This window comes from Apteryx mantelli, chromosome 12 (assembly GCF_036417845.1).
Source record: "Apteryx mantelli isolate bAptMan1 chromosome 12, bAptMan1.hap1, whole genome shotgun sequence".
NCBI lineage: Eukaryota > Metazoa > Chordata > Aves > Apterygiformes > Apterygidae > Apteryx > Apteryx mantelli.
Window position 1 is genome coordinate 6,174,273 of NC_089989.1, and position 17,010 is coordinate 6,191,282.

Consider the following 17,010-nt stretch of genomic DNA (forward strand, 5'->3'; position numbering starts at 1 on the left):
ACTTTTAAGTCTCAAAAGATACTAGAAAAAGGGCTTGTCCTTGCTATAGCTGGTGAGGATTCATTTCAGTGACTTTGCTCTAAAGTACTTTGCATCCACAAATTTTCATTTTTCTTGGATATGTTTTTTAATTACTAAATATTTTAGGGAGTCACTTGGCACTTGAACATATGACTAAGCCCATTTATTGTGATGCAAGATGTACTTGCTTTCACCAAAGTAGGTGTGGATGTAGCTCCATCCCGGTGCAGCTGTTGCTCACTGCTCAGGTTCTCCCACTTCCATACCGCGTTGCTGAGTGCCTGTCGTTTCAGCTGCAATTCCTCTATGATGACAGATCTTCCTAGGCAACTTGCAACTTCCCTGTTTAAATGCATTACACCAGGTTTTGTCCTCTGTGACTTCTGCTTTCCCATGTTGCAGCAGTTGGGATTGCCCTGAAGCTTCAGCAGAGACCTCCCTGCCATCCTGGGCTGACTGGTCTCAGGGAGACACACGTGTACTGTTTAAACTGCAGTCGCTCTGTGCACATCTCTAAATAGATATCATAACAAATGCAAGAGAGCAGACAACTGGGATTTAGCTAGAATAACAGTGAAACAAAGAAGCTCTGGCATGAGCAACAAGAAAGTCAACTACAACAACAGGATTTTGGGAACCAGAGCAAGGTACCCAGGTAATAAGGGAAATAGATGAGATCCCACCACCAGCTGCTGTGTTTTGTAGATTTCCTAATTTTTGCCTAAATAGTTGGGCCCCAGCTGGCATGAAACATTGTGATCTTCTCTTTCTTTTCTCCTTTCTCTCCTTGTGTAACACCAGCATAATAAAAAGAAGAGGCAGAGAGAAGCCCAGGAGACAGCTGCTCTGTGACATGGAGAGCCAGTCCGCTTCCCAGGCGCGCGGAGGCATTGAAAACGTGGCCTTGTCCACGTGCACGGCACAACAGCTCCGGCTGCGTATGGCAGGAGGCGGCAGTTCCCCGTGCTGCCCAAGGAGAGCGGCGAGGGCGTACCTTGCAATGCCGCGTGCCTGCGGCCATCCAGCAGGACGGCGTGCTGGCGGGTGCAAGCTCACCCAGCCCGGCTCGCCCAGCTCATCCGGGGCCAGGCATACAGGAAATATGCAAAAAACAAGTGTACCCTATGATATTTTTATAGCCCAGGTACGGTCACAAAGCAGGGTTCACGCTGCGCAGTGTTTGAAGTGGGAAGATGAGGAATGCAGTCATGCAGGAGAAAGAATTCGGGTGGGAATCAAACCCAGGGCTTTGATGACACAGCTCCAGTGAAGGAGGCTGTGGTCAGCTGCAACTGTTTGATCTCGAGGTGGGGTTTTGCCTTTTAAAGGTTTACTGGACAGTTCCTACAAAAGGGAAGGGAAAGGCAAGCAGCACGAGGGAATGGCATAAAAAAGCTGCATGTAGGAGAAATTTAATCCCGCAAGTATAGCTGCCCCGGCTCGCAGTCTTGCTGTGAACATAATATATCTGCCAGGAGCAGAGAAGGAAGAAAGGGCAACCTCAGCATCTGTTTCTCCAAACACTCTGGTTCCACTCATTCTTAGTTTACATAGACTGTAAATAATTTAGTAGAGTATAGTCTCCTGAAGCGGGGGAACGAGGCGGCCAAGGCACAAAGTCTCATTAAGATTTCTCCAAGGGTACCTCACAAATCTCAGCTTTCTAATAGTCTCCCTTTCTTAGTTCTCACTCTCACCTTAGTTCTTCTAACTGGAAAATTAAACTGTAACCAGAGCCTGCCGCAGAATCAGGAGTAAAAGCTGTGGAAAATCATCTTTTTCTTTTGCTGTTTATTTTATTAATATTCAGAGAAACGTGCAAGTTTTAGTTCTGTCCGAGCTCATCACTGGCTTGGAAAATCTGTCACAGTGATGTGCAGACGTAGCTAGCACGTATACTGTACAAAGCCTGGAGTTGCCAATGTATTTGCTTGTTTTCAGAAGCAGTAAAACCAAACAGACTCTTCATTTCACCTTACAAATGGAGATTATTGGCATATGCTAAGAGTTAGGACCATATAATAAGTACACTTTATGTTCCCATTTTTATATTTTATTCTAACCTTGCAGATAAAAGGCATGGGCTTTGTATTTTTTAATCAGTCTCTCTGTGAAATGATTCCTCCTACCTCATCTTTCAGCATTTCCTTCAGAATGACTTTAGTTCCAAGGCTGGAGATGTTCATGATTCAATCTCAGCCCTTTCCTAAAGGGAAATGCTACTTAGAGATAAATGCAAGCATCTATTCTTGCAAATTGCAACCTTATGGTCAGCATCTTGTAAGTCAGCTCAGGAACTCGAGATACCTAATTAATTTTGTGTATACGCTAGCTTGTTAAGAAGTAGGAAACCTCCTGACTTTTCCTCACCTTCCTAGACTTTGATGGGAAATCCATTCTCCTTATTCCTTCCTCTACTGCCACTTGATGATTTGCTTTTTGTTTGCTTTGTTTATGCCACGGCGTCAGGGTTAATAGCAATAACCACATGAAAAATTCAATTAGGGGATATCCTGTCTTTCTTCTGCTGGAAAGAGGCTGTGGAGAACAAGGTATGGGAATTATATGTGCCTTGCTTTACCTGCCTGGTATTATTCAAACTGACTGCGTGGCATTTTTCAAGGAAGACTACACAGAAGGAAAAGAGAAGACAAGCAACAATTAATACAAGGCAGCGCTTAGGAAGGGCCTGCAAGAATAACGATTGCAGTATTCATGCCAGCCTGTCCCCAGCTGAGTTACCAGCCCTTTTTTTCCCCAGACCTAAGAAGGAGATAAGAAAAATACTAATACTAGTAGAGTGTCAAGGGGGAAAAACCCTCGGACAGTGGTAGGGAGGGGAAACTCCAGGGGGAGACTCTGCCTTCTCCTCCTGCAGGTACGAGCAAAGCCTGCAAGGGGGCTGTGAGATTAAGGTGGGTGCTCTGCAGACGGTCCCTGCGACTTCTGGGGAGGCAGCGAGCCGTAGGGGAGAGCCAGGCTCAGGATAAGGCTTTCCTCGCTCCGTGTGCTCTTTCTGGGAGCCGCTGAAGCGAGGTGGGTCGTGGGGCCGTGGCGTGGAGCGCCCCTGTGCTGGCCGGGTGCGGGGTGCGGGAGCCGCTCGCCGTGGGGCCAGGCCGGGTGGTGGGACCGTGGGTGGCTGCGCGGTGCGGGTGGAAGGTGACGAGCTTCGCTGCCCGAGGGTGGCCTTAACGGGGGCAGGTGCTTGTGCTGGCACTGCCGCAGGGCGAGGGGTGCCGGGGCCAGTGCTGGCCAGCAGCGCTGCCTCGCAGCGAGGAGAGCAGGGACTCGAGGGCGTCGGAGCAGCGCTACCCCCGCGGGCAGGCCCTGCGCTGGCAGCTCTCTTCTTTCCCTCGTACCGACGGCAGAGAGGGAAATACATTCAGCTCCAGCTCCCGCTGCTGCAAGCCATTAGCTGCCTCCCGTTTCACAGCTGGGTGCTGTTTTCCTCCGGGGAAAGAGATGCAATAAACATGCTTCGAATAATGAAAACTCTTTACGCCATTAATGGCTTTTTGAGTTATGCCTTTAGGGAGAGATTGTCAAAGGTACTGAGCAGGGTCCAATCTCTTCCTCTACTTCTGAAATCTTTCTCCCTTGCTGCACAGGCTCCAGGGGTCTCCGGGTCCCCCAATACAACTAATCACAGGGCCATGGCTCCGACTAGCTTTCCCCTCGGATAACCAGGCTGCAATGTCAGAGCGAGCGAGTGAACGCTGCCTTGAGCGACTGCTGAGGGTTTACAGCAGGCCAGAAGTGTGGCAGGTACAAAGCCTTTTCCCTTGGGGAGTGTGTTGTGCTGCACAGAAGCGAAAGGAGGCACTTTTGCTTCTCCGGAGAGCAGTCATCCACAGTGCAAAGGATATGGGATTTATTACTTGAAAGGTTAAATCAAGTCAGATCTTACTATTGTCTCTGAAGCAAGTCACAACTTTTTTGATAACCCATTTATTGATAAGAGTATTCTAGAGATTAGCACAGGAATTTGTGACTTTTGGACCTCTTCCTCGCTGAGCGTGCTGTGACTACCTGCCAGAGTTGCAAAGTGCCTTCTGTGTACCTGGCTTTATGGGTCCACGTCGTTATGCTCACCGGATTTACTGCAGACCTGCAGCTCCCACTGACTTTAACACTACTGAACAGCCAAATCACAGCTGGGAATTCAAAACACCAAGCACCCAGAATACAGAGCTGTTCCCCAAAACGAATATATACTTCTACATGAAAATAAGTGTTATTTCAGGTATAGTTGTTACACAGCTATCCATACAGATATCAAGCTATGTATATATAGTATAGTTATCTATATTAAATATTCAGATAGACTATTTGAGCGCCGCTAACAAAGGCAGAGGCTACAGAGCTCCGAGAGAGCAGCTAAGGGAGGCAGCTGCTGGCCGAAGCAGCCCTGGGCTCCTCTTCGAGAGCTGCTGGATCTTCTGGGACTTCGTCCGAGATCATGGGGGAACTCCTGAGAGCCACTGAGGAGCTCGAGGGTGCCTGCAGCTGACAGGTAAGGAGACCCAGGCAGGGGCCTGACTCTCTTTCTCCACTAAAGACAAAACGGACTTACTGGCAGCTCACAGAAACAGATTCCCTATGTGGCCAGAGGCACTCCTGCACGCTATTCAAGAGCAACCCCTACAAACAGGTACCTTAGATGAATGCAGAATATGCAAGACGTGCTGTGAAGAGCACAGAGTTAACACCCAGACAATAAAAAGTCAATCCCGCCGTGCCATTTCATTTGGCAGTGCTATGTAATAAAAGAAGGTACACCTTCAAGCTGTATGATTTCCTTCAGGCTAGTCTAGTTTTGAGTTAAATGCCATGACATTCATCAAGTTAACGTGTTTTTATCTGGTTACATCAAAGTGGGAGACACTGTCCCCTTCCTCGCTGGACTAACAAGAGTTAAAGAGCCATATAAAACACTTCTCCAGCCACACTGGCTCCTGTCATGAAGCAGGATCCTGCAGACACTTAGGTGAGGAATTTTACTCATGTGAATAAGGTCTTTGAAGTTATTCAGATACATAACTTTGCAGAAATTGGCCTGCGGTTTGCCTAATCAGTGTTGCATTTTGAGACAGATGCTTCTAGTCAAAACTCTGCTTTCCTTGGTCTTAACTTGGGCCCAACTTCTAACTTCTCCTTATTCCTAAACACATATTTAAAACCCAACTTGACAGTTCGAGGTGGTTTGTTTAGTTTTTCTAAATATTGATTTTCCTTGCATTGAATTATACTAACAATATATTGCCATGTTAAAGATGTTACACAGCACTCAAGTGGCCAAGTAAAATATGTGGTTTACTCTTCTGTCCATGAGATTGTCTTCAGGTAGCAATGTGAAATCATTAGCACATCTGCAAAAGGCCTAAAGCAGTAGGGGTTTAATATTCAGTGGTTACAGATAAAGAACGAGGCTGATGGCTTTAGAAATGTTGTGACTGGGACGTCACTGTGCTAGGGGCTGCGCTTTCGGCAGGTGGCTGACACCCGCTTTGCTGCGCCCTGCGCTGAGCTGAGCAGGGAGGACGGGGAAGCGCGGAGAGCTTAGAGAGACGGGAAAGAAACACAAGTTGTGAGGAAGGAACAAAGTGTAGGGGTAAAATACTGATAAATGCTGTGCTCCAAGAATCAATGGCTACGATAACTTAAAGAAAGACAACAATACAGCTAGTTGCGCTGAACTAACAAGTATCCAGTCTTTTTTCAAGTGTAATTACTGAACAGATTTGGGGCAGATACAGGATATCAGTATACTAGGTATATTTAACGTGATCAGGAGAATGCTGATTACATCCTTGGCATCACAGGCGGCACACGGGCTTTCATTTATGGTAGCACTTTGTCAGTGGACCTTCTCATTGTAATAATGGGCTATAATTACCATCTAATTTGCATTCATTACCACCTAGAAGAATAGAAGGTATTCCAGTCAAGAATAGGACTATTAACATATCTTTTATTTGTGCTACATATTGAATGACATTACCTGTATAATCGTGTGGGTTTGCTTCACAACAGGGTGATGGAGGGTTGCGGTTCCCTGGATGTGGTTTCAAATTTGGCTTTCACCTCTTTCCCTCCCCTTACTAGTCTTTTTTCAGATAACAAAAGATGTAGCTCATGCTTTGGCCAGCCTATAATATTTCCTGATGGAGGACGAAAGGAAAAGTCTAATTCTCTTTCCTTATACCTCTTGACCTAGGTATGCTCCATTTCAATCCTGTCAAAGCAAACTATTGCGCTTGGCATGACCACGGAGAGCAGAGCAGCAGACCTGCACCTCTGCATCCTCCGCCACGGACAGCTCTGCTCCGACGTCGGTCCTGCGCGAGGGAAGGAAAGGGTCCAATGGACCGGGGCCGAGCGCAAACGGGACACAGGGAGGAAGAGCAGAGCAGCAGCCAGTTTGCACTAAACTCCCCTGCTCTGCTGTGTTTCTTATTCTGCTGTCTTCCTTCTCCTGCTCTTTATACCCTTCTTCTTTCCCTCTCTCGCGCTTCTGCTCCTTGCAAGACAGCTTGCCCAGGAAACTGTCTCTCGCTGTAGATGAATACAGGCTGAGTGGTGAGCAGTTACCTCCTGTTACGTATTACTGACAGCCCACCATCGCACAAGGAGAGCTAATCAGCTGTGAGAAAAACGGGCAACTTGTTAATACGCGAGCGCACCACTTCTCTTGAAATGTAGCGGCCAGCCCGGTAGGCTGACACGAGCTGCAGGTTTCTAGTCCCACGAAGACTGCTTAGGAAAATCTGTGCCATGTCTGCTTTTATCTTCCTATGGAATTAATTGTGTTTATACTGGCAAAGAATTTGACTTTGGTGGATACAAGCATGTGCTTTTAAAATAGTGCATGTCTGCTTTCTTTATCAGTGTAAACGTAGGCTCATTCTTGCTCTTTCAGAACAATATTTCTCTGTAGAAAGGACCTGAGTCTTGGTGTCCGCCAGGAGCGTCTCCAGTGCGGAGAGCGCAGCTCTGCTCTCGCGTGAGGAGGGTGAATAAAGGCAGAGGCAGAGCCCTGCTACGCGTCCCCGCGCCTGCACCCCGCACCAACAGCCCCCCCGGCTGCTTTGTACCTACACAAAGGCCACTTTAGAAAATAATCCAGACATATAAAACTGTTATAGCTACAGAAAGTACCCCATTACGGTCTAGTTGTTTAATGGTTATGTTTAACAAGTCACAATTAACCTGGTGCTTTATTTCCTTGTTCCCCTGAACCCACCCATGGGATGGGGCCTCTGAACTGGGCAGAGAGGCATTTCATTGCACTTACAATTGTGGGTTTTATAGTGGCCAGTGAAACCACTGCCCACGTCAACACTTCAGAAATTATCCCTTTTTGTATGTCTGATACTTTTGTAGTTGCTTGGGATTGCCTTCCTTTGGTTTGGGGAGGGGGGCAGTTCTTTTTGATAGCAGGTGTTTTTAATCAGCTCTGGAAAGGCAGCATTATCTGAAGGCTGGAGCAGAGGGACAGACAGCAAAAGACGAAGGCTGAGATATAAATCTATTTATTTCTAAGATGGATGTATAAAATAGGAACCTGCTATTACAGTCTTAAGTCCACATAGCAGTATTTCCAAGGGTTAAAATTTAACCCTGCTTCAGGATTACCAGGTGCTGAAATGGACTACAACGATAAATTTTGCTTTGATAAAACATTTTCATTCCTTTTGCAAGAGCGCTATGCAAATTCACGTTATTAGTAATTAATACAGGAATTACAGCAGATATCAATTATATCTGTGAATTCCCAGAATACATAAGGGGATATAATATTCACCAAAAAATAGTACATGCCTGTTCTGTAATCCACTAGCTCAGTGCTAAACCCACTGATCAGTTTAGCTAAGTTCTGGATCGCACCCTGTTTCCCTTATGATTCTGCTGCCAGTGAGCTGGGTCTCTGGCAGCTCTGGCCATGCACGCCGTGGTCTCTCCGCACACCTCTGCCGGGAAGTTGTTCCCTCTTTCCGAAATGAAACACCTTTGCTTCGCTACCAGCCTACGTGGCTTCATCAGCCTTCTGATTTCTTTCTGTTTAAACCTGATGATCTTGTAATTGGGAGCCCTTATCTGTATATAACACACTGAGGGAAAATAACAACGAACTCGGACCTGCTGTGCCTTATTTAGATAAATAGCTTTTTAATTAATGGAATTAATTCCACTGATTTTTTTTCCTTAATCTGATCTAGAATATTGGCACTGAGGAACACCGTGCTTAGAACAAGACAAGGTGGTCAGCGAAGGAAGCGCAGCCATTTCACACCTCGCCGAGCTCCCAAAGTCGCCGCGTGCAACGGCCACGCGGCTGCAGCGCTGCAGACGCCATTTACAGTGAGGGGCAAATGCTCTATTTCATACTATAGCCAGGAAGATATTCCAGCATTGAGGAAATATGTGACTGCAGAAGTGTTCCCCATCTGTTTCTCCCAGATCAGCTCTGTAGGAAAAATGATGTAGGAGGAGGTGCTGGCTGCGTCCTGGGACATCATCGTGTTGCGGGGGGATCTTTGGAGATTCGTTCAAGACGCCGAAGTCGCCGCGTGCCATCAGTGTTATACACGTGTCCTCTGCGGGGCCAAAACTCTGATCCACTGATTTTGCCCAGTCCATATAAATTTGGAGTAATTTGACTGACTTCAGAGGAATTCCTGCTGCTCGTAACAGTGCAAGCAAAGGCAGGCTCCAGCTGCGCCTGGCAGAGCTTGTGAGAAGAGAGAAAATATATAAAGTTCTTTTCTCACAGTTACTATACTTATCCCATATTTGTACGCAGAAGAGCAAAAATCTGCCCCTGCCTAAGCACAGGCTACATTTCTGCGTAACTGCAAAGCTGTGTTATTCCCCTGTAGGTGACCTTTGGCACCTGAGCCCCTTTGGGTTATAATAGGAAAAGGAAGACAGAAAAAAAAAGAGAGAAATAGCAATGCAGTGACCCGCTTTGTTACACTGGTACACCCCACTGTGTGGGCTTTTGTTTTGCTTTAGTTTAAACATGTGCCTAGATGATTTATCTGAAATGAAACAGGTTTGGTTAAATCCAAATAAGGGTGTGTTTACCTCATCAAAAGCGACTGGGTAACGGCAGCTTATTTACTGCTTGTCAGTCGGGTTTGCAAAGATGATTTAAAAGGGCACATTTTCCCCCGCGCGTGCAACAGCGCGAAGCCCAAGCACGGTGCTTGTCTGCAGCCCGGTTGCGGAGCGGCGACGCGGTCCCTCGGGCTGCCCCGGCCCTTGCGGCAGGGCTGCAGGGCCGCCAAAGCCTTGCCGGGTCGTGGCGCCGAGGCGCCCGCGGCTGCAGCCGCCGCGCTGCGGGTGGCAGCTCCGCGAGCGTCCGTGGGACGCCCGGTCCCTGCACCTCCAGCCACCGCCGCCACTGGGGCGTCCCACCACCTCGCCACCAACCCAGGCCAAAAGCCAGTCACGGTCTCCTGAACTCTTTGGCTCTGCTTTAACTCATCACACCTTGGCGCAATCGATAAGCCTTTCTCAGCTGAATGAGACCAAGGAAGAAAAATGTGGAAAAGCCAGGGAGCGATGCCCTACCAGCAGCGACGAGGGAGCAGCCAGGCTCGCGGCACAAGGGCAAGAGCAGAAAGCAAGAAAATGTCTGGGGGAAAAAATCCTCCCTCCTTCTCCCGCTTGTTTCACCCTGGCAGAGCAAGAAAGTATCTTGAGCATCTGCTGCTCGCTACGCCTCGCAGATGGTGTGCCAGACATACCGGTATTTGGGCCCTCCGGTCATTCCTCCCTTGCGAGTCCTGGCAATAGGCCAGGCACTTATCAGCCTGGATATCCAGCCGCCCGGGTCAACGAGCAATCCCCAAATTTGCTGCATGCTCCCCGAATCCGGCCAAGGCATGCCATCAGATCTTGAAAGTTAAGTCACATTTTTCTCCTGATGCTTAGACATCTTAAGAATTCAGTTTCGTGACAAATGTCTGTAATTCCTCTGCTCATTTCTTGCATGCAGATGTTACCTCTGGCAGCTTTCTGCCACTAACTCACCAAACTCCCCCCTGTTCAGCAGTTAGCAATGAATATCCTGAGTTTTCAGTAACTGGAATAAATATTTTCAAGCTACCTGAGCCTCTCAGGTTCCTATTCTGAAGCGTGTTTTGTTTAAGAAAGCCACTATCATACCTTAACCAAACATCTAGCCAGACCCAAAGTGTTCACACCCCTGTTTAAAAGAGCTTTTTTTTTTTTTTTTTCTTAAATAGAAAACAGAGAAGAAATGCGGGACTGTGGAAAATCTGTTACATGCACAAGCTTATGAACCAAGAGAGGGCTGGAGGCCTCCCGGGCAGGAGCTAATTATCTTCCGCAGCTGCGGGAACGCTGCTCCCCCCTGCCCTCCCTCCCTCCCTCCCTCGCTCCCACGTTGCCTCCCTCCAGCAAGGCTCTTCCCTCAGGTCGCCTGAGCAGACGCTGTGGAGGGGCAGCAAGGAGAGCTGTCGAGCAATCAGATAATGTCATCTGCTTCTCCGTAGGAATAGCCATAATCCTGAATTTGCAGTGGCCCATGTGCACATGTCTAGGCGCAGAATATTAATTCCCTTGATCGGGGAGGGCACGAGTGACGTGGCTGCGAGAGTGCGTGTGCGCACAGCACAGGGTGATGCTCGCCCGAGAGTTTGCTACGGCTCTTTCGGGGTCAGTTTAAAGAGGGCTGGGTTTTCATGCTGCGATTTGTTATAGCTGAGCTTTGTACAAATACAGTGGATAAAAGGAGAATGAAACAATGATGTGCTGGCTGGCCTTATTTTGGTACATTTGAACTAATCCAAAGGAAAAAAAAAAGTTTGTTTTAGTGATTCTCATGTCTGCAGGTCATCCGTTTTAGGCACAGAAAAAAAGACTGAGAGGGAACAGTGCCAGAAACGGGCAGTGGCCCTCTGGTTGTGCACAGGAGGAGGCTACGGGCACAGGCCAGGCTGCAAGCATGCCGTCATGACAAGCTTTCATTACAGTAACATCGTTATCTTGAATGATCTGGACACCTTAGCTTTGACAAGCCACTCCAGTTTTCCAAAATTGCCCAGAAATACTTTTGAAATAGCTTTTGAGATATTCGCAAATGCTGCTGGACATTTTCCTTTGCATCTTGGACAAGGCACTTCAGCAAAATTGCATAGTATGAAACCTAGCAACGAATCTTGGTTTTAAGAACTACCTAGAATACAAATATTTATCAAGTGAAGCAATCTGAAGTATGATAAGTTGATTAGCTCAACTCTATTAATTATCTCAAATACTAGACAGTTCTCACAATTTAATCATACACGTAGCAAATTCAGGATGGGTATGGAAGCCCCACGTCCTGAGGGCAAATCAGTAAGTGCAGATTTTAGTTTCTAAAAAGAAGCAGCACAGAAAGTTAGACAAGTTTTTTCTAGTCCGGGGTGACAGAGAAAAACCTGAGCCCAATGAAGGCTCAGAAAGTAAGAGGCAAAAGAAAACAATCCAGTGTTTATTATTAAAAATAACTTACTGATTCACCAGTTGTGAATGCTTGGGATTAGCAATGCTACTGATAAGGGGAAAAAAAAAAGAAAAACAGAAACTATGACAGATTTGAGAAGAATTATTAATAATTGAAAACATAGCAGGGAGGGGAATCTCATAAACAATATTTTTATTTTCCTCGCTTGGGTTTAAAAAGGAATCAGAATGCATATAACCCTCCAAAATGTTCTAGTTTGCTCAGGGACAGTCACTGTGTTACAGCAGCATAAATCCAATGTAAGACAGTGGAGAAGCCTTTACAGGAGAATTGCATTTTAGGGAAATAACATTAAGCCTTGGTGTTCGTATCAATTCCATCTGGAAACGGAGAGTTCTAACTCCTGCCATTTTGGCGTTGGCATTTCTCGAGCAACCCATGGCGGAGGCAGGGTTTTGAACGCAGCCTGAGCCTGAGGAGATCCGTAAGCAGGAGGTCGCCTCCGACACCTCGGCTGAGCTTGGCTGGGGGCTGAGGCACAACACACCTCCCCTTCCGCTCCTGGGGCTGCCTTAGCGTTACTCACCCCACTAACGGGGTTTAAGGTATCCTGAGCTGGTGCAAGATTTTCACCACAGAGCTGTTGTATGATTTGGTTTGGAAGAAGGGGATTTCATTAATTTACACATCATTATGCATTTTGCTGGCTTCCTAGCGCGTAGGCTACACCTTGTTAACTCCCCAGGACACCTGAGTTGAGGGATTATAAGTCACTTTAAGGAAGCTTCACTGACTTTAAGGGAACCTAAATGACACCTCATCTTTTGGCCCTCTCTATCTATCTTTTTGCCTTAGTTCTTCATCGGATGCAGCTTCTCCCACTGAGGACACTGTCAGAGGCATCTCTTTGCATCTAAGCCCAAATCTGCAAAATTCATTATGAAATAACTACTCAGATTTTAATGGATCCCGTTGGGGTGTAATGCTAGAATTTGCCAATGCAGCACATTCCTTGAAAAAAAAATAAAAAAAATGCTGCAGTCTCAGGTTTCAGGTGGAAGTTGGAAAGTAAAGGGGAAAGCTGGCGTGGCAGTTCAGGTGGCGTGTGCCCTGCCAACAGGCCATCTCCTCCCTCGGATCATTGCTGGGCCAGTGCCACCCACAACTACTGTCCTGCTGGTGGGAATCAGAGCTGCTGCTGGGTTAGCAGCTCTCCTAGGGGGTAATGGAGGGGAAGTGAATGCAAAGAGTTTCGCACGAAATGGGGTGGCCTAGGGCTTTAGCAATCAGTGAGCCAGGCAACTGCAGCTGCATGGCACAAATTTATTGAAGGCACCAGAGTGTTTTGCACCAGCTGAAAATGATGTAAGATCACAGGTAGGCCAAGGGAGTGCCTAACAGTAACAGATAGAGATTTTAAATGAGCATTGGCACCTGGAGTCGACATGACTTCAGAGGAAAAATAAAAAGCCTAGCAATGTACCAGTGCTGAGATACTCATTATAGAGAGGGTATATGAGCATTGGCTCAGGCCAACTAGACATGCATTTGCCATCAACAAAGATCTTTCTTGAGGAATTTTGAAAATAAAAAGCTAAAGGAATTTCACATGCATGCCATGGGCTGAGCACATTTAATTGTTACTTCTTAGATTCAGGCCACTGTTTGAGTATCATGCCAGTGCTCATGGGAAAAGCATGTCCCTGCACGTGAGGCACGTGGAGCTCCAGGCAGTGTCAGAGCCCTGACAAAAATTGGCCAAGGCAGTTTCATGACTAAGAGACAGAATTTGGACATTAAACGGTTTATTAAAGGGATACATTTTTATACGTATCAAGATAGAGCATGATGAACACAGGCAGAAGTTGAAAGTAGCTTGAAAATACCCTGCAGCTATAAGCAAAGATGGTGCTTTATGTTCTAGAGCTCATGGGGTGCTCAAACATGTAATTGCTTTTATTATGTTTGGCATCTGCTTACCAGTTCATTACCATTATTTCTGACACTGGAAGAAATTCTGAGTTGTATTTGCTGCGCTAAAAGAGGATGAAGCAGCGAGCAAGTTAGACAAGTTCTCATGCAGACAGAGAGGGTCAAGCAGTCATCTCCCCTGCACTGGTATAAAGCAGGATCACATTCACACTGACTTTAATGGAGCTGCTTGTGACTTACAGTGGTTTAAGAGAAGCATTTGGCTCTGTTCAGCCCTTCATATATTTTAGAAATTAATTCTACCCATGGTGGAGAAGTGATTATCCTAATTTCTGTGCCTGCTTACTCTGTTTGCCATCATACCTTCACAATGGTATAACACATAGCAGCAGCTGATCACGTTTTCCCACCAATTAGCAACTCCTTTTTCAAGCAGTGTGGTAAAGATTGCTTAGATATTATTGTCTCACATTTATTTATGCCAATTGAACTTGCTGCAACATTTCTCTTCAATACTTCTGTCAGGCCTGTTCTGTAGTATATGAGCATCTCATGCTGTGAATGTGCTTATCCCAAGACGATGCTGGGAAATGCAGGTCTTCTGTTCCATATTAATAGATGGAGAACTGCTTGATGGAGCAACTGTGTTGGAGCTTTGAAACACTGGAAACAAATCGGATATTCAGAGTTCTCGTGTGCAGATGTCAATCACACTGGGGCTAAAACACAATACTTCTAATGTTAATAGTTCATTCTTTCCATGTTGGTGTGGCCTATCACACATTCTAGGAAAAGAGAACCACCCCACTGTATACGTGAGTCTGTCCCCACACATTACTGCTATTAGTAGTGCGAAGTAGTGGTCTTTTTATATGCAACTGCTTCAGAAGCCTTCTGACTTCCAGCCATCCTAAAAGTTTCATTAGCAAGGAGCTAAAAGCTAGGGAAGTATGCATTGGGGTGATTTTTTTTTTTTTTTTTTGCTACAGTCTTGCTTGTGATGAATTAGGTTTATTTTTTGATACTGTGGCTGATGCATTAGTCCCTTAAAGAGTATATTTAGCCCTTGGAATTCTTAAGGCTGTGTTCATAGCAACATAGCTGTTACTGCAATTGTGAAATAACCCTTAACTTAATATAAATATATTCAATTCAGTTAAGATGCTGTACAGGTAAAGTCCTGGCATTTTTTTCTTACTTATATGCTTTATTGCTTATATTCTAGTCGTACTGCTCACAGACTTGAGCCCCTTCCAGATCTGTTCTCAGTTGTAACTCTTGCAGGGCACATTCCTTTCGACCTCAATCCAGCAAAGCATTTAAGTATGTGCCATAACTTCAAACAGATTGATTCAGCGTGACTCCTCACGTGATTAAAGTTATGAAGGTGCTTTAAATGCTTTCCTGGATCAAGGTCTCAGAGGCAACACGACACTTCATCGCATGCCCGTGAGAACTTTCCTTTTGCTTGGTTTTCTGTAACTGATCTAAATTTTGGCATTCTTCCGTCTTTACCCTTGTGCCCGCGAGCTATCGACCTTTAAATAGTCTTAAATACGCTGGTGAGCAAAGTGGGCGACCGCGTAATGGAGCCCCTTGGCCTTCCCTTCCCAGGCCCGTGTCCCCCGTGCTGGAGGGCGGCTGCCGCGGGCCGAGGCTCGGTGGTGCCGGGGCCGAGGGCAGGCGGAGGCGCCCAGCGAGGCGCCAGCGGGCAGCAGGGGAAGCTGCAGCTAGGCCCCACACGCGCCTCCACCGTGGCGAACGCCCTCGCGAGAAGACGGCGGCCCGCGAGCGGCCCTCGTGCCTCGGGCAGGCGTGGCGCACGGGGGCCTATACACATTAATGGCTACGGCCCTTCTCAGGGCCTGACTGCGGCGAGGACGCCCAGGACAGGCCGCCCCGCGCAGTCAGTCACGAAAGCCGCCGCCGCCGCCCGCCGCGCTCCCGGGCAGCCAACGGCCGCAGCAGGCGCCCCGTGGGGCGGCGCCCGCCGCGCCCAGCAGGGGCCGCTCTGCCCCGCCCGCGGGGCGCGGCCGCCGCCCGCCGCCGCCCCCCGCCTCTCCGCCTCGCGGCGCATTGTGGGAGGTGTAGTCCGGCGGGCCGGGCGCCCCGCGGGGCGGCGGCGGGCGCGCGGACTACACGCCCCACAATGCCGCGGGGCGGGCGGCCGGCCGTTGCTTTTGAATGATTTCACTGCGGTTGGCGCTCGCGGCGAGTCTCGCAGCGGCGGCGCGGGGGGCTGGCGGCGCCTCGCCTCACCTCACCGCACCCCACCGCAGCTCCGCTCGCCGTTTCATGGCAGCCCGAGCGGGCTCTGCTGGCGGACGGCGCGCCATGGCCGCCTGCGCGCTGCGGCGGTTTTAAAAGCGGCGGCCGGGCTCAGCGTTCGCCCTTGGTGCCCGCCCGCGCCGCCTGCCTGCGGTGCCCCGGCTGGAGTGAGCCGCCGCCGCCGTCGACATGTCGCTGGCCATGGAGGAGGAGGAGTACGCCAAGCTGGTGATGGAGTCGGAGCCCGAGTGGCTGCGGGGCGAGATCAAGCGGCTCTTCCAGGAGCTGGGCGAGACCACCCGGGAGAAGATCCAGGCGGCGGAGTACGGGCTGGCGGTGCTGGAGGAGAAGCAGCAGCTGAAGCAGCAGTACGAGGAGCTGGAGGTGGAGTACGAGACCATCCGCACCGAGATGGAGCAGCTGAAGGAGGTGAGGGAGGCCGCCGCGGGGAGCCCCCGCCGGGGCAGCGGCGGAGCGGAGCGGAGGGCAGGGGCGGGCGAGCTGCGGCTGCGGCGGCCGCGCCGTTGCTATACTTAAATCCCGGCTGCGGAGCCGGCTTTGTGCAGAGCTGAGCACGGCTCCTTAATGCGCACGTTGTCCCGCGAGCGGTCTGTGGAGACCAGCGAATTAACGAGCTTTCTCCCGGTAGGGGCAGGAAAGCCGCGCCGGGCGCCCGTTGCTGCTGCCCGTCCGCCGCAGCGCCGGGGCAGCGCGGCGTGCCGGCCCCGCGGCGGCGTGTGCCGGAGCTCTGCGGCGCGGCTTCACCTGCAGCCGCCGGGAAGCAGAGTGGCAGTACCGCACCCAAGTAACTGCCCCTCTTCTGGGCGAGCCCTCGAGGGCATGGCAGCAGGGGGACCCTGGTCTTCCCACGGGGGTCCCGCTGCTGTTAGGCTATCCGAGAGTCAGATGAATGCCCTCATCAGAATTTGAAGGCCTCAGTTAAACCTGTCCCCCTTCCTTTCCAAAATGAGCGATTTAAAAGGTAGCTGCATTTTACCTTGAGACCAGAAGGCTAATGGAAGAAAAGGCTTTGCTGCCTCTAACCCCTCTTTTCTTCCCGAGGGAGGAAGGGAAGTGGAGAAATGCTTTTCTTTCCCTTACGAGATCCTAAGGCAAAAAGGGATGGAAACAGGTCAACCTTAGGTCTGCCGCAAGGAGAGCAAGCCTCTTGCCTGCCTTGAGCAAACAAGTGCAGCCCTTCCTCCTAGTGAGTAGGATGCGCTGGGACTGGAGCAGTCAGCAGCTTTGCTCTGGCAGGCCTCAGTCTGCTTAGTGCTATTATTGTACTCCTCCTCAGTGTGGGAACAGGAGCA

The 17,010-nt window shown here is 48.9% G+C and overlaps 2 protein-coding genes across 5 annotated transcripts in view; both read left to right on the forward strand.

The window, feature by feature from the left end:
* Positions 1-17,010, forward strand: part of CHDH (choline dehydrogenase) — a 463,978-nt gene that overhangs the window by 390,801 nt on the left and 56,167 nt on the right. The window lies entirely within an intron of this gene.
* BICD2 (BICD cargo adaptor 2) overlaps positions 15,588-17,010 on the forward strand; it is a 113,798-nt gene continuing 112,375 nt past the window's right edge. For all 3 annotated transcript variants that reach the window (XM_067303781.1, XM_067303782.1, XM_067303783.1), the window contains exon 1: positions 15,588-16,126. In XM_067303781.1, the coding sequence (XP_067159882.1) occupies positions 15,887-16,126 (240 nt within the window). In that variant the 5' untranslated portion in view covers positions 15,588-15,886. The remainder of the gene's footprint in view (positions 16,127-17,010) is intronic.